The sequence below is a fragment of the Natrix helvetica genome, assembly GCF_964273705.1.
Source record: "Natrix helvetica genome assembly, chromosome: 1".
Taxonomy (NCBI): Eukaryota; Metazoa; Chordata; class Lepidosauria; order Squamata; family Natricidae; genus Natrix; species Natrix helvetica.
Genome location: NC_138548.1, coordinates 219948717 through 219972665, shown reverse-complemented (window position 1 = coordinate 219972665; position 23949 = coordinate 219948717). Strand labels below are relative to the sequence as shown.

Genomic DNA, 23949 nt, shown 5'->3' with positions numbered 1-23949 from the left:
AGTTCAGTCCATATATAAGATAAACAGTTAGAAAAGAAGGGTAGCCAGGTGAGGTCCGGGAGCAGAAAGACCAGGCAGAAGAGAATCTCTCTAATAAGTCTGGCAATAGATGAAAGGTTTCCCCTAGAAAGTTCAAAAAATACCAATCCACAAGAGCTTCCTCTGGGAGACACGGAGACAAAGACCGGAAGCCTGAATTTTAAAGGTGGAGTCAGGTTTCACAATTCATAAAGACAACGGAAGTGTGCCATCTTGCCCTGCCAGTTTTGGGCACAGAGGCATAACAAAGTTTTAAAAAGTTCCAAAAGTCCTCAAATCACAGTAGAAAGTGAAATTAAGTTGAAAAGAAAATCATCTCAACCTGGGTGAGGCTTCATTCGTTGGCTCTCCCCCCTCCCCGGGGGCTGAGAGCAAAATTATTCCTCGCCGCTTGTCCAAGGGGGGGGGAAACCCCCCTCCCTCCAGCCGCGCCTCCAGAATACTCCGAAAGTTATTTTAAGGAAAGCTGACTAATTCTTCGTGCAAAATAGGGCATGAAGAGAGAAGCAACCTCACCGCACCGCAGCTGCTTCCTTCAATTGCTTCATTCTCCAGACGGCTTTAGCGAGGCGCGAGGCGCAGAAACGCGAGGCGCCCTCCGAACTAGCTCCCCGGTGCCTTGGGCGCGCGAAAGACCTCCCGCCGGCCGCCGCCGCTGCAGGAGCTCCCCGCGATGCCGCCCCTCCGGCAGGACCCCTCTGAGGGGTGTCCTGTGCCCCCCAAGGAGTGGGGAAGCCCACCGGAGAGCCGGAGCGGGCAAAGAGCTGCCCGTCGCCGCTGCCGCCGGAACCGGAACTGGTTGAGCGAACTTTGATCCTTTTCTGAGCCCAACTGCCCTGGGAGAAGAAACAGGCGCAAGCATTCTAGAGCAGTGTTTCTCAACCTAGACAACTTTAAGTTGTGTGGACGTCAACTCCTAGAATTCCACAGCTGCCATGGCTGACTGTGGAATTCTGGGAGTTGAAGTCCACACACCTTCAAGTCTCCAAGATTGAGAAACACTGCTCTAGAGTAATGGTCTACCTCTGAAGGCCATTTCTGTCATAGCTGGGCATTACTGGCATAGGAAAACAATGCTTGACTTGGTGCAGGGAATGAAGTGAGATGCAACTCACAAAAGTGTATGCCTTTGAATAAAATGTGTTAATGGGGAAAAGTATGGCCAGACCCTTCTTGATTTTCTGGTACTGTGAATTAGCATTACTTGCCTCTAACAGTGTTTGGGGCAAGGAAATATTTTCCCCATAGCATAGCAGATTGACTGCCATTACCTGCAAGTGATTTCAGAAGAAAGGAGAATGGCGTGTGGATGGAAGGAGGGAAGTTTTCATCAAAGCTGTGTTATATAGTGGATAGACATCTCAGAATGAATGTGAGCTGCTGAAACCAGCCAGAAGAGCTAACCAGCCCATAATATAGACTTCTATACTTTCACGGTCCCTATGGATGTATAATTTGTCTCCAATATTTTCTTTGATTAGCTCAGAAAAAAACAACCAGATAATAGGTTAATTCAATTTAATTCAAATTAAACCTGAAATTTTGTGTAAAATATTTAGGCCATAAATTTCAGTAGGGAAAAGCACAGTTGTCATTTTATATGACATACCCTTTGCTTAAACAAATTCTTTATTTTCCACTTGTTTCAGATTCCAGTCCTAATTATGGAAGTGGATACTCAGGGGAAACTGAGACCCTCACAAGTTTCAGCTGGGATGACCAGAACGTGCGCAGGGTATTCATCAGGAAGGTAATGTCAAAGCAATTAAGACCAAACCAAACTCAATGCTTAATCAGTAGTGAGGAAGAATGGTAGGTTGCAAGGGCTTAGTTCTTTTTATGCAGGTCAAAAAGAAGCGCAAGATCAAGAACAGGTGTTAGAACAAAGGCACAACATCAGATGAAATGAATCAGAGACTAAAGCTGATTCCAGAAGGAGTCCATCATGAAGAAGGGCTTCAGAAATAATAATCAATGCCAAGGTCAATTGTCTACTGAATGAAATCACAACTGTTAAAATTACGCTCAAACATCAGCTCTCAGGCCATCTAAAATTCTTGCCTCTTAGTTATAGATCTGGATCATCAGTTTCCTCCAATTTCTGGGACTTGAAGGTATTCCAACTAATTTTGGCAAACTCCTAACCATATAAAGCTTTGAGCCTGGAATTGTGTCTTGAGTTAGACTCAGGAATGTTAGACCTAGATTCCAGACTTTGTAGGCTCAGTGGCTGTCTGGGAGTTTCTGTCAGGCCCCAAGAACCAGAAACAACACAAGGAGTTATTTCTGAGTAGTTTCTTTATTGTTGTTAGCGTACAGACATAAATCTTGATGGACTAAACCAATTATAACTATAGATGTACTCTGTGAACTGTTAATTTGGGGGGGGGGGGTGTCCATCTTTGCCCTCTTCCTGCCTAACAGATATTTAAAGCTCCACTATCTCTGGGAAAGAGCCCCTCCTTTCCTCCCTCCCATGAATCTGGATTACATTCCACTATAGATTGACATTGTGTTCTCTACTAATGACTCTTCATAGGAGGTAGCACCATCACCCTTGGATCATGTTCTCCTCAACACATAAAACAGCTCCTTCATGTGGACACTTGTCCACAGGAGCAACTCCTTCCTCTCAGTACTGATTACATGGCCCTTAATGGAGATGGCTAAAACATGGTCACCTAAGGAGATTGCAGTATATATAATGTGTGAACTTCCCCCCAAAAGAGTGGGTGGTAGAACTAGGTTGATAGGTTCTGGCTTGCTTTTTAATTATCAGGTCTTCAGAAGAATTGCTGAGCATTAGCCAGGCTGATATTTATTCTGTTTCTTTTATATTAGGTTTACAGCATCCTTTTACTTCAGCTCCTTGTTACAGTCACCATTGTGGCTTTCTTCACTTTCTGGTAAGTCTCTGTCCTAGTAACCCTGCCTAGCAACAAATCTTTTGTCTCTGCTTTTCTTTTCTGGTCTGCTATTTTCCTCCCCTATTAATGTTACTTTTCCCATATTCTCGTACTACACATTTTACAAATGAGGAATTAAACATGCAGAATTTTCTTATAAATATTATACCCCTGATCATACATCTATACTGCATGACTCAATCATGTTTTAGTTTGGTGCATATTTGAAGCATTAAGGAAGGCCACTTAGAAATATTCAGATCAGAGCATCCTTTAAGGAAGGTATTTTTAATCAAGCACTAAAATCCAAATGTATCTTGATTCTTTGCTACATCAAACATAGTGAGTGTTCTATTTTGTTTTCTATGTTAGCCATAACCCGCATCAATCAATATCTGTTGTTCTTAGCAGGGTGGTACTTTATCATTTATTAAAACATTCAATTAGGTCAGTATTAAATACCTTAATCAATGATTTTAGTGCTCCATCTTTTGCTCTCATTCTTCTAATCTCTTGTGTTTTCCATTGCAGTAAACCAGTTCAAGAATATATCCAAGCAAATCCAGCCTGGTACTGGGCTTCCTAGTAAGTACAGATTTGATCTCAGAGATTATTTGTATGTCAGCCATCAAAGTTAACACAGCATTGTATAGGATAAGAAAAAACAAAAACAAACATTATTTGCAAAATTACCATGTAGCTTCATTTCATTTCCCCCCCAAGGATAAGGTGAGGTAGATCACCTTAGCCAACCAGGATCAAAGTGTAAAAATGGTGGTAGCCAATTATATTTATTTATTGTTCAGTTTGTTTGAAGGGGTTCAGTCTGGTCACCATATCTATACAGGTCGTCCTCAACATATAACCACAATTGAGTGCAAAGTTTATGTTGCTAAATGAGAACTTTGTTAAGTGAGTTTTGCCCCATTTTACTACTTTTCTTGCCTCAGTTATTAAGTGAATCACTGCAGTTGGCTAGTTAGTAACTTGGTTGTTAAGTGAATCTGGCTTCCCCATTGACTTTGCTTGTCAGAAGTTCACGAAAGGGGATCGTGTGACCTTGGGACACAGCAACGATCATAAATATGAATCAGTCGCCATGGATCTGAATCTTGATCACATGATCATGGGGAGGCTGCAAAGATCGTAACTGTGAAAAATGGTCATAGGGTCACTTTTTTCATTGCTGTTGTAATTACGGTCATTAAGCAAACTGTTTGTCAAGAATTATCAGTATTCTTTTATTTTACCTGCAGTCATCCATACTCAGTGCTTAAAATAGGTGAGGGAGAAGGAGAAAAGGAAATAGGGCACATCTCCCCACTTTTTTTTGCTATTTTTGTTTTGCTACAGATTCTTTTTTAACACGGGGAAAGGACAAAAGAACTAAAAGGACTAAAAATCATAATTTCAGAGGATAAACCTTGCGTTGTTCAATATGCCCCCCCCCACACACACATCTTTGTTCTGTGCATACTTTGGCCACTCTTTCTAGGATCCACTAGGGCAGTGATGGCTAACCTTTTTCACATTGCGTGCCAAAAGCGGGGGGGGGGGGGGAACACGGGGGGGGGGGTCGTGCATGGGCATGTCCACACCCATAGTTCTATGAACGTGACCTCTGCCCTCCCTCTGCTTTTGGCACATGATGGACCCATTTTTCGCCCTCCCCAGGCTCCAGAGGCTTTCTAGGAGCCTGGGGAGGGCGAAAGCAGCCTCCCCTGCCCACCCCGGAGGCTATCCGGAGGGCAAAAAACAGCCCTATGGGCAACCTGGGAGTTCAGGAACAGACGTCCAGTTCTCCCATAGGGCCGTTTTTCAGCCTCCGGACGGCGAAAAACTGCTGAAAATGAAGGCCGAAGTCAGCTGACCACCACGGACATGTGCACTGGAGCTGACAGGGCATTGCCTCGCGTGCCCTAACGAATGGCTCCACGTGCCACCTGTGGTACGTGTGCCATAGGTTCGCCATCATGGCTCTAGGGAATGGGATCCTGGCCCATTTGCATAACTGCCTTCTGTGATTAGAAGCCTAGGAAATCTCAGCACTGCCCCTGTCCAATTTGCAGGGCTTTTTTCAGAAGCTGAAGAAGAGGCCGAGCAAATCAATAACTAAAAACAAACACTGGGGCCCAATTTTGGCCCAAATTCATGGGCCCAATTTAAGCTATAACAAGAGCATGTTAAGAAAGGATAATATATTTAAGCAAAGTGGGTACCTACACTCTTTAGTCCTATTATTAAATGTTTCAAATATTCATGCATGTGGGCCCTCAGAAGTGCAACTACTACCATTTCTGATCTATGTGAAAGAGGGATGCTGGGAATTGTAGTTCAGCAACATCTTCACTGCTCGCTTGACTTTTCCTCAGATAAGAAAGGGGGCTGAAGAAGAACTTGTACAGACAGCAAGTGCAGCTTTCATCAGACCAGCTCACATGGAAAAACCAGTTCTTGAGAAGTTTACCTTCCTAGTTTGGAGGTCAAAAACCCTCATATTGGTCCACATAAACTGGTCTAGCAGATCCATCTCCACAGACAAGTGTTTCTCCACTCTTAAGTGCAAATTTAGATGCAAATGGGTGATAGCTATGTAAGAAAAATGCAAACTCGGAGAGATTATAGGAAGGTATCAGCTTTGCAGTATGAAAGAATCTTAAAAGGAAAGATCTCAGATCGGTCATAAATGAGCATAATGGGAAAAGAAAAGTGGGAGAGAAGAATTGAATGGTTTACTCTGGAAGAGACATGTTTTGTTTTGCTGCAAGACTCCATCGTTTAATGCCAGCTCAGGTATTTTAGCTTTCAGTGGAATCAGACACTGTGATGACCCAGGAATCTCAGAAACTCATGGACAAGGCATTTCACCTGGACCCTAATCGAAATTAAGCTCTGTGTGCAAACTTAGAATGCCAATAATTTTGGGATGGTGGACTCTTTGCCAGCTTTGAAACTCTGGCAGATACCTAGAATGGCTACAGTTCAGTCGAAGCCACACAGTCATTTGGCATATTCAATTGCCGGTCATCAAGAGGGAATCAAAGTTAGGGAAATGAAATGATCAGTATGAATGAGAGGCCTGTAAAATGATAGAGAAAGTCCATTCCAGCAGGAAAAAGCTATGCAAGCCATGAATCCATTATCAAAATCCAATAGTAGCAATAGAAGATGGAGAATTTCTTTTACTATGAGTAACGGCCTTGAAGAGAGAATTTAGGCAGGTACGCATCTTTATATATATACAAAAAGACTTATTTATTTGTTTTTTAAAAAACATCCTGCCTTTATTACTTCATTACAAGATGACTGATACCTAATACTTCTCCCTCCTACTATTTTCTCCACAACAACAACTCTTGGACAGTCACATGTCTCAAATTGTATAGGTTCTCCTGCTTGAGCAGGGGATTGGACTAGAAGACCTCCAAGATCCCTTCCAGGTCTATTCTTTGATTGAAACTCTGTGAGGTGGGATAGGGAGAGAGGGGGAGAGAGAGAGGGAGAGAGAGAAAGGAGAGAGGGGGGGAGGGGAGAGAGAGAGGAGAAGAGAGACTGGCTCAAAGTCACCGAGTCAGCTTTCCAAGTCTCCTGATTTCTAGGACCTTCACCACTATGCCCAACTGAGGTATTCTCTTCATTTCCCAATAATATTCCATTCTTCTCTGGATAAGTTTTAGGGTTAGGGCGAGGGAGTCAGTTAAACGCTCAAGAGAAGTGTAGGGTGGGGCAGAGCATTAAAAACCTAGGTTGCTGGATGCAAAAGAAAAATGACAGCGAGACTAGCTTGCGTGACAAGAGGCTTGCTGAATTTTCGTGTTCTGCATAACTATTTAAGGTGCAGTACTTTTGTCCTCTTCAGCGAGTGCCAACTTTTCACAATAGCATTGCTTTTTCAGCCTAATGGCATACCACCTGACTATTGCAAATGTAACTGGAAACCTGCCCTTCCCATTAACAAGCCGATTTCTTCTTTACCAGGCAGATGTTGACTGTCTGGGGAGCAGTTGAAGGTTACATTCTATTAAAATTTATCTCGTGGAAAAGTACCAGTGGAATGCTTAGGGAGCAAGGGTTAATCTTAACCTCCCATTCTTTTTTGAATCAGAAGCCTTGGGTCCTTAATAAATCACCTTTGCATTCTGCTAGTTGGCTATAGTACATGGATTACCTATTAGAATTGAATTGGGGATCAGAAATATCTATTTTCCACCCTGAGATGGGGTCTGGAGATTTCAACATAAAACTTAAAGGACTTCAAAAATGTATGCCAAAGTAGCTATCTGGTTGAAGGCTAATTTTCTTTAGAATGATCAATAATCTCTTTTGGGCAATATATTGTACATAGAGAAATACATACTGTAGATGATAGACAGACAGATAGACAGACAGACAGATAGATAAATAGGTAGGTAGGTAGGTAGGCAGGCAGGCAGGCAGGCAGGCAGGCAGGCAGGCAGGCAGACAGACAGACAGACAGAAAGACGACAGATAGACAGTGATAGATAGATAATGTGTGTATGCCTTCTAGTCAGTCTTCACTCCTGATGACTGCCTGTTCCAGTCCCTGCAGTTTTCTTGGCAAGGATTTTGAGAAATGGTTTGCCATTGCCTGTTTCCTAGGGCTGAGAGAGAGGGACTGGCCCAAGGTCACTCAGCTGACTTTGTACCTAAGGCAGGACCAAAACGTACGGTTTCTGGTCTCTAGCCTGATGGTTTAGCCACTGCTCCACACTGGCTCTCTCTATAGATATTTGCACATTCAAGTCTGACAATCTTTTGCTAGCAGAATGGATCATGGAAATTGTGATCTAACACTTCTGGAGGACAGCTCAGTACAGGAAGCTGGTCTAAAAGTATAGTATCCTCTAGAGCTGAACAAATCATTTGAAAGGGGTATTTTGGAATACCCAGGCACACATATAATACAAAGCTCTTCTTTTCAACTCATGAAAGCAGCCATGTCTTTTATCTGCCTTGTGAAGCTGTTCTGGAAGCCGATCCCGGCTGTTTCTGTTCTGTTGAATGTAGAGCCACACAGCACTTTCTCGCGGCTGTGGGGTCACATGTGTGGGAGATACCGGGAACAGCTTCCCAAAGCATGGCTTTTCAAATTGCTAAATTGTTCCAACACCTACATTTGAAAAAGCTGCTTTGGCATGTTCCAACGCATCTCTTTCCAAAGAATTGTGCTGCCCTAATATCCACGTATTGTGGAACAATGCTGATCAAAATTGCAGGACTGGCTTGGAGTTCATAAACAGGATGAGAAGGAGCCTTGTTATTTTCTCCTCTACTATCACACAAAGACCAGACTTTGCACAGGATGTATTTTCAGACACATTCTTCAAATATCCATCTTTGTTACTGTAGAAAAAGTACCACAATGTTCACAACATTGTCATAAAAGGCAACATATGGATGTTGGGAAGGGCTTGTTTAATTTGAGGCACAGAAAGATATTGCTTCCTTCCTCTTTCCTAGAATTTGGTATCAGGACTGCAACTGGGCTAGGTGTACAAAACATCTGATTTGGTGGAAGGCCATTGTTGGATAAAAGGCTGAAAGCATCTATTTACTTAATTTTATGAGAGAAAGCACAGAGAAGTATTTAAGGACACTGTTAGGAAGGGGAATTTCTTGATCTTGGTGACACTACCCTATTTATGGGCTTTCTCCCTTGTTCGCATCTACATAGTTTCAACTTGGAATCTGTTTTACTGTGTTTTGCTCTACCAGTCACGGTAGATTGTGGTAAAATATTAGAATTTATTCTTGCCTTTGAGTGTTCCACATGTTTTCCACAAGTTTCCAACCAATGCAATCCTGAGAGGGGGGCGTTTTTGAGATTATATTGGCCTGTGGAAGAAACAGACTATAATTTGCCATGCTGGTCCAATGCAGGTTGGCAGATATGATTGGTGTTAATCTGGGATATCCATCAGGGCTATTCGCCTTGGAAGACCCTTCTGGACATATAGATGCCCAACAACATAGTCCACAATTTCATTTACCCACACAAGCTCCTTCGTCTTGTCAAGGTCCTGATCATAGAAGGAATTATTATGTCTAGTATTTATACAGTGCTTTTTTCCTCAGAATTTGTTAACCAATGATCATCTAAGATAGAAAAAAAAACTCTTAAGATTCAGAGTAACAGCAGCCAGGATTTTGTCTCCTCCCCTTGGTTCATTCTCTTTTTCTCTCTCTCTTTTCTCCTCCTAGTGCCGTTTTCTTTATCACCTATTTGATCCTTGCCTGCTGCTCTGGACCAAGGTAAAATTACACAGGGGGTTTGGGCTATTTGTGGCGGGTTGATTCTGTTTGCAGAAGAGACCCGGTGATGGTGGAAGTGTGGATATTCTAACCTCACTTGATCTAGCGTTGTTGGCCTGTCCAAAGAACCAAATATGGCCACCAATTTTTAATGGATGTGCTTCCTTCTGGGGTTTAGAATGTATTGTTATTAGGATGGTTAAAATGCAACAAATAGAGTATAACGGGAAGAACAAGAATATAGACAAATGAGTCCTGAGATTTTGTTTTTTGATTAAATGTTTATGCCACCCATCTCCACTAGAAGGTGATGGGCATCAGTTTTCAAAAAGGATGTAATTTTTTCTTTGCACAAGCTCTCCTTGGCCTGTTAACCATAAACTCAGCCATCTGCCCTTGAGGGGTGGGAGGGGTGGGAATGGCTCAAAACCATTTCATTGGTTGATCCCTCAGAGTAGCAGTTGAATGCATCCAATGCATAATTAGCCACCAATGCTCTTTTCGAAATGCCCCTTGTATCCATTCATGTTCAGTGAAGAAATGCTCTCATCTTTTTAATTGTGAAAACATTGAACCAAGTCATTATCTTTTTCATCTGCATGTCTAGAATAAAAGTCACAGTTCTACATGGTTCATACTGAGGACTTTGTTCTAATATATACCCAAAGATACTCTGCGAGAGGGAACATGGGATGAAAAAGGGAAAAAAAATAATTTTGGGGCAGAATAGCAAAACAGCTTCACATAATGAACATGACTAGCTCAGATTCTATCGTACAATTGCATCAAAAGACATTTTCTATATTTCAATGCTACGTCTTGGCATGTTATGGTTGGGGGAAGTTGTCTACTGTATATGTCTACTGTGGATTATATCTATTATATGTTATACAGCTGGCTTATTTAGGAAAGGAAAAGTTCTCATTCACCTGATTACTTTGCTTGAAAGGACTGATATATCTCAATGCTGTAATATCTTGGCTAATATTTGATCCAAATTAGGGTGGCTAGCTATTAAATCAGTTCTAGTTGCCTCTTTAATAGCTGCCCAGCTCCATCCACAGCTATTAGGAGGTGAGAGTTAATTTTCATGCCATAAAAATGTTTCACTCAGTAACTCTTGTACTTTTAGGCTTAGCCATAATTCAAATGAATTATGCCTTGATACCAGGCCCCTTTGTGTAACCAGGATTCTTGCAAAATTGTACACGCTGTGGCCTGATTGCTTTAATTGCTCTGTTGTTCTTTAATGATCTTATTATGCAAGTTAATGATGTACAGCTTTCTTTTCCCAGTGATGCACTTTGGATAACCTGGTTCACTTGGCTCCCTTTCATTTAATTCACAGGAGGTATTTCCCATGGAACCTGATCCTCCTCAGCATCTTTGTAAGTAGCCTAGTAGACAGTGCTGGGACTTTTTTACTTCCCCACTTAATCTGCAAATTTAGAAGGCGAAAGGTTTATCACCCAGCTATTTCCAACCACATGTTATTATGGCACCCACTATCATTGGCACCCATCTAGTAGATCAATAAGGGATAGACTGTCAACTCCTAAAGATTCCAGCTCCTCATTGGTGCAGTAAATAAACCAAACACACCAATCAATTAACAAGAATAGTAGGAGTTTCAACCTATGAACCTGGCCTGCATGTAGCTGTTCAGTCTGAGTTGTCTGTGCAACACCTTCATTAACTTGCACGATTATCTAGTTAACCACAACTCGGGCCTCACATGTCCAGGTTCTTAGAAGGACCCCTTCTTTGCCTAAAACCTCATTTACTCTCTTCCTTATTTTTCTACCACGAGATAAACCATAAAATGGTCAGATGGTTACGGAATATGGTAGACTATAGAATGTGGTCTTTCAGCTTAGTTGTGACGTCTTGTCTTGAAGAATGAGATCCAGAAACATCCTTGTTTTACATCCTTGTTCCTTCTTAGCCTCCAGCTTTTGCTTCTGCAGTAACTAAATATATTTATTTTTATAGACTCTGTCCATGGCTTACCTGACAGGAATGCTCGCCAGGTAAATGTCCATACTAAGCACCTGAATAACATGCTGAGTATTTATGTCTGTGCGTGTGTGCGTGCATGATTATATTTTTCCCTGGCATTCTGCATTTTTCTGCAATCAGTACTTCTGAAAATCAAGAACTATATCAATTATATAATTTGATTTTAATTTCTAGACTTTCTAAGACTATTGTTCTTCAGTTCCCCAATTGTAGCCCAGTTCTGTAGCCAATAATCAGTTGCCTATAATTAGCCAACTTTTCCCAACAGGGTTGAACATCATTTATATTGCATCTCCAACATTAGGGAAAGTGATATTTACTTAACCTAGCTAGCATGTAGTACTGTTGATGCACGACATTATGACACAATATTCTGTTAACTAAGAACTAAGCCCACCCTCTTCCTCTATTTATCCCAATGCCTTTTTCTGAATTAGACTCAGCATCCAATGAACTGCCGTTGTTTGGTAGGCAGGAAGACCATCTATTAAAATAAGTCAATGGGACAGTCAAGCCCAATTTTCTGCTAACATGGACTCTTTTTCTGGTTTGCACAGAAGCTAGCAAGATGGCAATAATAATAAGGTCTTAATACTAATACTGTGCTTATTTATTAAATTCTCAATAAAACTCCTCATGTTTGATACTGGTTAGACAAAGCTTTAAGGTTAAGAGTATTTCTCCTTAATTGAAAAGAAAGGAAAAATGCTACAGTGATTGTTTTTATTTTGGTTCACTTAATTTTTGTTAGTATTTGAAATCACACAAAATTGTTTCATAACTTGAAATTAATTTAATCTTATTGATATAACTGGCAATGAATAATGATTGAAATCTTACAAGATTACTAAACCTCATACTATTTTGATGGACTATGTTCATTTTAAGGTACGATCTTGAGAACATTTAGCCATCTTGAAAACCAGTGGTTTTTAATGGACTGGAGTACTTAGGCATTGCCTAAGATCACCCAACCGAGTCCTCAAAATGTGGTCAATTGTTAACTTACAAATTTAGTTTCTATAATAATATTTTTCTGGGAGCTCTGTCTGTCTGTTTGATAATGTACCTGTTCAGATGGGCAAAACAAAATAGCCAATGAACCAAACATCTACACTACTATATCTGTATATGCACTTCTATGTATATTCTGCTCTATAGTACAATGTTTATAGCTTCACAATGCATGTCGGAAAAGGCTATAATGAGTGGAGAAGAAGTGTTGGCAGAAGGACCGTTCCAGTGTTTTACTCTTCAGAATATCATCATTTCAGGGAACCAAGATCAGACTGATAGCATGCAACTGCTGTACAGTAGCTCTAATTCTGCCCAGAAATGAATAGATTGAAGTGGAGGAGAGGGGGAAGATGCTAGAAATAATCTTCTTTTTCAGTCTGTCTCTGGTTTGGGTCTTGTATAATCCTCCCTTTGTTTCTGCTGTAACAATCTCATGTAGGGCAACATGATGAATTTCCATTGTTCCGTATTTATCAAAGGCCAACCAATAGCATGGGGAAAGCAAATGTGAAGAGCAGATAAGCAAAGCTGTCACTCAAGCATCCCAGATAACTGAACAGGGCAATAACCACTACGCTTCCCCTACCTATTCAGCAAGCGTTTGCAAAAGAATATAAAAGTAAATTGGGAGACTCAAAATACTGAACATATTTTTCTAGGAGCAAGTTCTATTAAAGTCTAGAACTTTGGATGTAATATACTGATGGAACAGTGGGAAAATATGTTTTCAATTAAATTTTAAATATGTTAAAAAAATTGGGGTTTACATTGTTATAAAATTGGAATTTGCATTGCTATAACTTAAATGAGATTTCTTACAAAATGATACACTCTTGGTACATATATGACTGCAGAAAAATTGTCTTAGAATGTTTAAAGGTACTGATAGAAGACAATATTTGCAGGTTAGGATTAAACTGTTCAGAGAGTCATTGGTACTCTCTGAGCTTGGTGGTTTTCTTGCAGATGTTTAATTAGCAACAGGTAACTTCATCACGATGTTAACTAGTTTGGTAATGAGACCTCTATAAAAAAACCACCAAAGTCAAAGAGCATCAAGGTCCCTATTGTATGAAATTACTTCAAATTTATTATGTGAACAATATGCTAGGTTATTTTATCATGCCTGGTGGACTTGTAAAAAAGCCAGAAAGTTCTGGATTTAAATACATATAATGATATAAAGGATGTTCTGGATTAACATTCAACTGAAATCAGAACTTTACTTGCTGGGATTAATTGGTGGTCAATTAGAAAAAAGTCCCACAGGTGGTTTTCTATGACCCTGAAGATGGAAATTGGCCATTAGATTAACAAATGATCCATAGGCAAATTTATAAATGTTAAACAGATTTTATTATGATGTGTCTGATCTTGACTGCTTGACTCTTCTCAATGATGTCATGTCATTACTTCTTTTGTAGCTACTACAACACCACCTCCGTCCTCCTCTGCCTGGGGATTACAGCTTTGGTTTGCCTTTCCGTCACCCTATTTAGCTTCCAGACCAAGGTGCATACATGCATTTATACCATAGTTCCCTGATTTTACCATTTACTATGTAAGCAGAGAAGTTTTTTCTTTGTTAAAATTAGCAGGCTGCAGGGATTGCCATTGCCTATTGCAGCCTCCGCTTGCCCCATTTTTGACTTCCACATCCCATTTTTTGATTCTGCGTGCCCCGTTTTTGGCTTCCGCATGCCCCATTTTCCATCCATTTTAATGTGGAGATGGCAATAGGCTATGGCAATCCTTGCAGCCTGAAAAAGCTGATGTTTGGGAAGCCTGACAATCAGCTGCTTGTGCTAATCAGGCTGTGCTGAAACTGAAACAGGCTGTTTTCTGTATGCTGCAAGGAAGCAAATTGCTGGGAGGCAGATTTTTTTCCCCTTATGCTAATCAGGCTGTGCTAAAATCGAAACTGAAATGGCTGTTTGCTGTTTGCTGCAAGGAGGCAAATTGCTGGGAGGCAGAGACAGATTTGTTTTTCTTGTTTTCCTCCCCAAAAGTTAGGTGCGCCTTATACTTTGAAGCGTCTTATACTCTGAAAAAATATGGTATTTGCAGTCTTAGCAAAAGGAAGATTTTACTCTGGAGCTGTGTTTTTCAACCTCAACAGCTTTACAATGTGTTGAAGATTCTGGGAGATGAAATCCACCCATCTTAAAGTTGCTGAGGTTTAGAAACCCTGCTTTAGAACTTACACCATTGAGCAAACTTACACTGCTTCTCCTTCCATGCAGGTAATGGTGGCCTTCGAAAAGCAACTTTGCCATGGAATTAGACTTGCCCCTCTGCCCCCCCTCCCATATCCAAATTTGAGAATTGGCTCAAGAAGTGCCAACCAAAAAGTTAAAATGAATTTTCTCCCACTGGGAATGAAGTTAATCGGCAACTTTTTAGATGGAGAAAAAAAATGCTATTTGAGACCTTTTCAAACAGTATGATGAGTTTAAGAGAAACCCACTCCATCATCATTCATTCAGAAGGACTTTATCAGGCAGGAACAGCAAGAAAATCAAAATATAATAGAATACTTTGAAAGAGTCTTTTGCCCTTTCCCCATTGCAAGTCAAACATTTTCTATGGTTTGGAAGGGTTGAGTTCATGCTGCGTTGACAGCTACTCTTGATCTGATCTCTATTTATGATTTTGCCCCTATGATTGGTATTGAGGGCTGTGTTGGAGTTTATAGAAAACATAAAAGGGAATATACAATATATAATATACATTAAGTTCAGAGAACACGTGGTAAAGGCTATAAAGAGTGGTGGTATGACCCATATGGGTGCTAAATGAAGCAGCAAATACTTGGGGAAATTTTTTATTCATTTATGGGAGCCCCCTCAATCTTGTAACTTGAAGATTCGTTGGATATCAATTTCATTGGTGCTCTAAGGTGGCAGATTCAAGGCACCTGGTCAATATTAAGTTGGGAAAGGCAGATGTGGGCATTACTTAGGCCAGGGATCCCCAACTCCCCGGTCCATGACATGCCAAAAACCAGACCGCATAAACAAGCGAAGCCCCATCCACAGGATGCAGGCAGCACAAGACACCTCATCCCCTCCGGTCCAGGGGAAAAAAAACCTCTCCCCGTGGAACTGTTCCCTGGTGCCCAAAAGGTTGAGGGCCACTGACTTAGGCTAACCAGGAGCTAAGGGACTTTCAACTTAATCCATGCATCTTATACCTATATCCTCTTGTTTTCTCCCACAGTATGACTTTACGTCTTGCCAGGGGGTGCTCTTTGTGATGCTGATGGTGCTGCTGTTTAGTGGGATCATACTGGCTATTATGCTTCCTTTCCATTACGTAAGTTTCCTATTTTTGCCAACTGAATCCATATATGCATCCTACCAAGTGTTATTTTGCCACGTCTAGTAGCAGAGGAGATGCAGAACTATTTTTCTATGCTCAGTTATGCGATTTATTTAGAAACAAAAATACCCCACTACAGGCAGTCCTGGACTTACAACAATTCGCTTAGTGACTGTTCAAATTTACAATGGCACTGAAATAAGTTACTTGTGATCATTTTCACACTTATGACCGCTGCAGCATCCCCATAGTCACCTGAATGAAACTTAGATGATTGGCAATTGACTCGTATTTATGACGGTTGCAATGTCCCCGGGACATGTGATCTCTTTTTGCAAACTTCTGACAAGCAAACTCAATGGGAAGCCAGATTTTTAATGTTGTACGCCGCCCTGAGTCCTTTTGGAGAAGGGCGGCATATAAATCCAAATAAACCAAACCAAACCAAACCAAACCAGATTCGGTTAATGACGGCGTTAACTAATGTTAAGAACTGCAGTGATTCACTTAACAAATGTGCTAAGAAAAATAATAAAAAAAGCAATGGGCCAAGCTCATTGAACAAATTTCTCACTTAACAATATAAATTTTGGGCTCAGTTGTGGTCGTAGGTTGAGGACTACCTGTATCTTAAATTTTTTCTGTACATTAGTTTTCCGTATCTGTATTACCCTCACTAATCAAACTACAGAAGGATCCTTTGAAAGGAAACATGGTTCAAGAATGTGAACCTCACTAGATATTTGGGAGGGAAATCACTTCCTTTCTCCATTTTCACTAAACTCTTTAGGTTTGATTTATTTTTCTCCTCTATTTTTTTTAAATGTTTACTTTTATCACAACTGCTGCTGGCATAGCTAGTGAAAGGCAGAAGGCTTGGGACAGATTGTCAGCCAAAAGGAGATGTGTCAGTTATCATATGGGGGTGGTAAACAATTTTGGAAGATCTTGTTTAAGAGAGGGAAAGTAAAGATGAATTTTTACAAAAAACTCTGCTGATCTTTGGTTCTGCTGTTTGTAGAATCTGTTCTGGGGGCTGCTGATTGCCTGGTATCTAATTGCCATGTTCTCACCCACTTTTCTATATATTCTCACCAGAGGTGGGTTGCTAGCGGTTCACACCAGTTTGAGCGAACCGGTAGCGGACATTGGGACTGGATTGCCGAACCGGTAGGGATGGCCGGCTTGCCACGTCCCCAAACCAGTTCCCCGGTCACCCATGCTGTTGCATGTTTTTTACTCATTTTATAATGTTCTGCGCATGTGCAGAACAAGTAACAGGTAACTGCACATGCGCAAGCAACACGCGGTGGGCTGGCGCACGAAGCAAACCGGCAGTAACACCGGCAGCAACCCACCCCTGATTCTCGCTCAGTAACAGAATAATACAGTAACGGACTTGGAAAGGACCTTGGAGGTCTTCTAGTCCAACCCACTGCTCAAGGAAAGGGGAAACCCTATACCATTTCAGACAAATGATTGTCCAATCTCCAGTGTTGGAGCTTTGGGAGGCAAGCCGTCTCACTGATTAAATGTTCTAACTGTAATTTCCTCCTAAGCCTTATCTCAGTTTGTTTGGCCACATTAATTACCTGTGTTTCAGGCCTTGTTATCACTTTAGCAGCAGCAGGTTGTGTCACTGAGTTGCGTTTAGTTTTGAGTTGCTTATGGGGCAAATATTTATTATGGGAGGGAAAGAAAGAGGTAGAATGCAGGCAGGGAGGAAGGCTAGCATCTCTCCAACAACAGTTTTTATTCTACCACTTGTTATCACAGGAGCCTTCTAGATATTGAGAAATATTGATGGGGAAAAAAGCGGGGGGGGGGGGGTAAGCTTACGTTGTGCTGGCCTACGTGGTGAGGCTCCTTTGATAAGCGTACTTTGTTTGCTTCGTTTTCGGCTGGGTTGGGCTTCCCATTAACTTGGTTGGCTGGGATCATTTGTCATCTCCTAATTGTTTCCCTCTGGAAACCATTTTGAACCTCCATTCACATTCTTCTGTTATCATTCTGCAGTAGCAGAAGACGTCATCTGCAGTGGAGGAATTTCTAATGTCCACTATTATATTAAAAAAAAATGCCCATAGGCTTCCGACAGTGTGTGGGAGAAAAGAGTTACATTATTTTATTGCTGGGATTTTTGAGTTCTGGGAGAAACAATTTCTTCTTCTTCTCCCCATAGATGTCCATTAAAAAAAATACTCAGGGATGGGCTGCTATGGGTTCGTCCGGGTTCTGGGGAACCCATAGCTAATGTTATGGCCGGTTTGGAGAAACTCCAAATTCCACCACTGGCTGGCCTCTCCCACCTTACTCCTCCTCTCCCAGGAGTCTCCACACGGCCTGTTTTGGATGCAAGGTAAGTGCAGGGCCTGCGTGGAGGCTCAGGGAGGGGGGGAAACGGGCCACCCAGACGTTACGGAAGGCCAGAAATGGGCCTGTTTTCAGCCTCCGAAGCCTGGGGGGGGGCAGTTTTTGTCCTCCCAGAGGCTTGAGGAAAGCCTCCAGAACCTGGGGAAGGCAAAAAGGCCCCCATCGTGATGCAGGAGGCCATGCCCACCCAGCAACCAGGCAGAGAACCCGTTGCTGAAATTTTTGAAGCCCTGAAAATACTGATGGATTGGAAATAGCATTTACCAACTCCTTTCACCATATCCAAGCCATTGGGTGTGATCGGCTTTCCTTTTCATTTGTTAAAATTAAAACAGAGAAGTGTGGAGAAGTATGCCACCCCTCAGAGGAAGCAGCAGACAAGTTGGGGGTTAGCAATGGTTTTTAGCATGTTCCTCTGATCTTGGACCTCTGTATGTCTTAATTTTCTAAAGTCTAAATCTCTGATAGGTAAGGCTTATAAGAAAACAAAAATTGGCTAGATGAAAATGCATTTTCTTTTCTTTTCCTGGATGTTGAAGAAGACAGTTGTTAAAAAAAAGACACCCCCCACCCCCAAATGATTAAAAAAAAACCCAAACCGTGTGTGTAAAGAGTTGCCAATATTCCATCTTCTCTAAATGGCTTTCAGCACATACTTGTTTTCAAGTTGTTTTTCCTGATCGTAACTGTATCTTTGGGCAAGTCTGCAGATTAGAGCAGATCATGACGTGAAGTTAGTTCCAATCGATCACAAGATGATGAAAGGTATGCTTGAATGCATTGAAGGACGGAGGTTGAGAAACAGACAGGATACAGTGAACTAGCTTGACCCGGAGAAAGTTGTCCTTTTCATTAATGTGATTTCTACTTGAAGAAAAGGTAGCAAGTCCCATTTTTATTTAGTCTTTGACCTTAAATAAATCTTGCTAGAAAGATTTTTTTATATAAAGGAGTTCCACTCATGTGATCCCCCATTTATAGTTGCTGCCTACCAATGCAACAAGCTGATAAAAGCTTTACCGTGTGATCTATGCAGATCCTTTTTACTATCCCTATAGAAAACAATAAAAGGTTTCCAAAATACACACACACACACACAAACCAACAAACACACACCCACACACACTCATTTGAACATGGTAATTTTAAAAAGCAATAGCTATTCAAAATCTGATTGAGGGGAATGTATGCTTCCGTCATCTACACGAGGCCTGATAATATACAAATGAGATGTTATCAGCTATATAAAAATGTATAACATTCCGGTCATACATTCATCTTAAATATTAACAGAAGCAAAAATGGCAAAAATAATACTGCTTGCATGTCTGAATTATTCAGGCCCAAAGTGAATTTAGTGGTGCTTTTTAATTACTGAAGAGAAGGACCCGGGGAGACATGATAGCAGTGTTCCAATATTTGAGGGGCTGCCACAGAGAGGAAGGGGTCAAAGTATTTTCCAAGGCACCTGAGGGCCAGACAAAGAATAATGAATGGAAACTGATCAAGGAGATTCAAACTAGAAATAAGGAGAAATTTTCTGACAGTGAGAACAATCAACCAATGGAACAGAAGTTGCCTTCGGAAGTAGTGGGAGCTTTATCATTTGAGACTTTCAAGAAGAGATTGGACTGCCATTTGTCAGAAATGGTGTAGGATCTCCTGCTTGGGCAGGGGATTGGACTGGATGACCTACAAGGTCCCTTCCAACTCTGTTAATCTGTTAAAATCTGTTAGGCTCACTATATGAAAACAATGAAGCTCCTTAATTACATATACATACTCACAGAAACATAGAAATAGTAGAAACTAGATACTGAAAGATGTAGCCTTAATTTGTCCCATTTGGATGAGAAGGCCACCAGTAGAATTCTGAAGGCACTCGTCCATAAGGAGATCCTGATGTCCTGCAAGAGGCAGAATAATTGAATGACTAGAAAGATAATGGTTCCATCAAGGCCTCAACCCTGTTAAATGCAGAATATCCAGTGCAGGATGAACTGCAGCATCCCTAAACCTGTTTGCTGTGTGAGCGAAGGAGAGATTTGCAACCATTTCAAGAAGAAAACTCCAGGGCCTACCCTTAGAGACAGAATCTGTTTCCTATATTTTTCACCTAGAAGGCTACCTGTCATTATGCTCCATTATGTCCAATCACATTTGGCCAATAAAGAATTCTTTGTCTTCATTATTTGGGAATCAACTAAACCTTCCTTCTTTCAGCAGTCATTTGGATATTTCTGTCCTCACATAGGTTATATTAAATTCTGCCTATTAGGTTGACCCCAAAGCTCTGTCTCTTTCTCTGTAGGTGCCATGGCTCCAGGCCATTTATGCTGTTCTGGGTGCAGTTGTATTTACAATGGTAAGTTAGCATTGTTTGTATTGCCTAGGATCCTAGGGTCCTTTCAATGGATATGGGTCGTATGTAATTTTGCAGAGGGAGGGGTAGCAAAGGGTGAAAGTGGGTTTGGTGATGATGCAAAGTGATTGGAGTTACATCATGCACAGAGACCAGGAGGTTCTATTTTGGGTGGGTTGTCAAGTAATTTTTTAAAAAACATTGTGAAACCTAATTTAATGTACATGTTACCCCTTCAAAACAATGGGAAATTAACCTGGTGGCTCTGACAGCTTGAAAAACGTGGCTTAGGGGCATTCTGTATCCCTAGGGCTAAAGATCTATGGAGATTCTCAGTCATCCAGGTCATGATTGCCCCAAAGGTGTTTTTTTCAAAAGGCAACTGGACTTCCTTTGTGAAGACCTTTCACTTCTCATCCAAGAAGCTTCTTCAGTTCTTCAGTCCTTTCAGTCAGCGACTTAAAGAAAGAAAGTCCAGTTGCCTTTTGAAAAAGCCCCTTTGGGACTGAAGTCTGTCAATATTTGGGATAAAGTAGTGAGATCTGCAGGTCCCTTTTATGATATTACAATAACCTTATAGAAATTAGGTAGAATGTTTTCATCATTCCTCAACTGCCTTCAAAAGGAAGATGAAGTCCTTGGACAATGCCGTTCTTCAGTTTAAGAATCCAAAGCAGAGTAAAGCATCCCGAAACATGCAGGCCAAGGAAAGCTAAAACAATATAGGCTACAGTGTGCCATAGACATAAGGCAGGGGTCGGCAACCCATTGCTCTGGAGCCGTATGTAGCTCTTTCATCCCTCTGCTTCTGCTTCCTGTCCACAATTGATAGGGTTTTCAGTTAGGACAGGTAGAGGAAAAAGGACGCCATGCTAGGAGGAGACTCTATGGTGGAGGAACCGGACTTCCGGTTGGCAAAGGAAAAAGGATGCTGCGCTAGGAGGAGGCTCTATGGTGGTGATCGGGAACAAGAATTCTGGTCAGCAGAGTAAAAAGGATGCCGCACTAGGAAGAGACTCCAGAATTGAACGGGGGGCTTCCGGTTAGGACCTTTGTGGCTCTTCCAAGTGTTTAAGGTTGCGGATCCCTGACATAAGGAGATCGTGGAAAGTATACTGTGTCAGTGATCAGTTTTAAGACGGTTGGTCCCAAAATAGGAATCTGTGGGTGGAAAGTATGCTCAGCCTGATTTTTATCCCCATGAAAAGCCAAGCTCCTCTCCTAGTCATGTTTAATTGTTTGGATTTCTGCACCAATGCAAAAGAACCAGAAATGTGAACTATTGTCAGGTGGATGAATGAATGAATGAATGGTCTCAATAAAGCCATCAATTTTTTAAAAGGCACGTTAGAAGCTTGTAGGCCACATACGTGTATTGAAGGGATGGATAACAAGTGCATTCATGGGATAACACTGGCTGTATAGACTTTGCCCCTTCCCTATTCTGGGCTCTCCCAGGCTGAGAGAATGTGACATAGTCAAAGACCAAAGAAGAAGGCAGCGAGGCAGCAAACATATTGTAGGCTGGTCTTACACCAGATCCTATTCCATGTACCATTTCCCTGTCCACTATTATATTCTAAGGACAGATTCAGCCCACTGGGTCAGCAGTTTTTCACAGCTCAACAGTTGGCAGCCCTATTTCTTTGTTCAGTAATCCATCTGATGGGAATGAACCTCCTTATTTGAGATACATGCCTTTTGGGTGCTGGAACATTTCTCTCTGTTTGTCAGGGTTCCTGAAAAATCTTTCTGTAGATTTCTCTGCACACTTCTCTGAGCTACCAAAAGGTTTTCTTTTTTCTTTTTCTTTTGGCCCCCGTTTCCCTCCCTCAGTTTCCATTTATCATCTCTGCTCCTGATTCTGGACCTTTGAATGTGGTTCTTACGCAAATACTCAGCGATAGGAGAGATATACACATATCAGCTAAATGGGCCAGTGCCTTAAACCAACAAGGTTATCCGGCCTATTCCTGTAATCCTGTTAACAATACTGGAATAAACCAGCTTACCACTTCCAATTCCAAACAAAGAAAAGCTGTTCCCCTTGCTTTCTGATCATGTCACTTTGTACCTTGATAACCCAGGATCGCTCATGGCACTAAACCACAAATATAGAATGGTGGATCCTGCCAAGCTTCATGAATGAGGGTTTTAGGAAACAATCATGAAGCAAAGGAAAGAGGATGGAAAATAATAATATTAGAAAATTACCTTGAGGCTCCACTGGGTTGGTGTTGGAATGATGCCAAAATATAATTTGGACTTAAGGCTGTCTCATATATCATCTGAGATGAAGCAAAAACAAAGTGGAAAGAGCATAAACAATTGCCAGGGCATGTTTTTGCAGCAGTTTGGTATTGTGGTTAAGGCACCAGGTTGGAAACTGGGAGACTGTGAATTCTAGTCCTATCTTAGGCACAAAGGGGACCTTGGGCCAGTCCCTCTGTCTCAGCTCTAGCAGCCAGGTAAAGGCAAACCACTCCCAAAATCTTGCCAAGAAAATTCACAGATGCAGCCTGGCAGTTGCCAGGTGACAAAGCCGACTTAAAGGGATCTAAACCAAACCAAACCAAACCAAACCAAACTAAAAAAGGAGGGTTCAGTGGAAAAAGCAGGGGTTTGAAATTTAAATCGTCTAGGTTTGATATGATCAATACCACTGCATTTGTAGCTGTGGAATTAGCAGCGCCATTTCATGAAGCTCGTGTGGAAGTGACAGTAATGTGAAGAATATAACTCATAGATTCATTTCTAGCTTGAATTTTAAACTAGTCCAGATGAATCCTCACCAGCCAACTTTTTGCCACTTCTGCAAACTACTGGAAAAGAAAAAGGCTTTCATACCTTCTACCCCATAAGCTTAGGAAAAGGAAAAGTAGGAGAACGGTAGAAGTCCCCAGCTGGGATCCCAAAGAAAAGTTAGGGTGTAAATTTAGTGCAGGAGTGTCAAACTTGTGTCATCACAGCAGCAGCATGTGACATATCTGGACTTTTCTCCCCTTTGCTAAATTGGGTGTGGGCATGGCTAGTGTGTGACTCATCTGGCCCGCAGGCCGCTTGTTTGACAGCCCTGCTCTAGTGAATAGCCTACCCATTTTTAATTTTAATATTTAAATTCTGTCCCGCCAATAAATATGCATCAGTCATAGTGTGCGGTTTGATTTTATTTAGCATATTGTGTGCACCTAGCCACTGTGGCTTGTTTCGACAAACCACAGTAAAACTAAGCCTAGCTCAACAAGGCTAGGGAAATCAGGGCACATCTACTGAACTGGATGATTCCTTTTCCATGTTCTTGCTCTGTCACTGAACACACTGGAGCTCCGATTAGCCTATGGCTGGAGAAGATCCTCAATTGATAATCCAAGCCAAGGGAACCTCCATAGTGAAGAACAGAGTTAGGTAGGAGACGCTGAATATTCACAGATGTGAATCTAGCTGCACTTCCAAGAGAAGCATTTGGGAATATCCATGCACAGGGATATAGGTTTTGCACACATTTTTTCCCCATACATGTCTGTCAACTCTTTTCTTCTTTCTTAACTTATGGGAATGGGGAGCAGGGTTTGGGGAACCAATTTTCTCCACCCAACGCCTTGGACACCAAAAGATTGCATTTTAATCACTGTCTGCGTT

At 41.5% G+C, this 23949-nt stretch overlaps 1 protein-coding gene across 1 annotated transcript in view; it reads left to right on the top strand.

Annotated features, from left to right (window-relative positions):
• Positions 1 to 23949, top strand: part of FAIM2 (Fas apoptotic inhibitory molecule 2) — a 44645-nt gene that overhangs the window by 19124 nt on the left and 1572 nt on the right. Inside the window, exons 3-11 of the mRNA XM_081934876.1 lie at positions 1689 to 1789; positions 2881 to 2945; positions 3477 to 3530; positions 9168 to 9218; positions 10567 to 10606; positions 11211 to 11248; positions 13679 to 13766; positions 15474 to 15569; positions 20260 to 20313. Of these exons, the coding sequence (XP_081791002.1) occupies positions 1689 to 1789; positions 2881 to 2945; positions 3477 to 3530; positions 9168 to 9218; positions 10567 to 10606; positions 11211 to 11248; positions 13679 to 13766; positions 15474 to 15569; positions 20260 to 20313 (587 nt within the window). The remainder of the gene's footprint in view (positions 1 to 1688; positions 1790 to 2880; positions 2946 to 3476; positions 3531 to 9167; positions 9219 to 10566; positions 10607 to 11210; positions 11249 to 13678; positions 13767 to 15473; positions 15570 to 20259; positions 20314 to 23949) is intronic.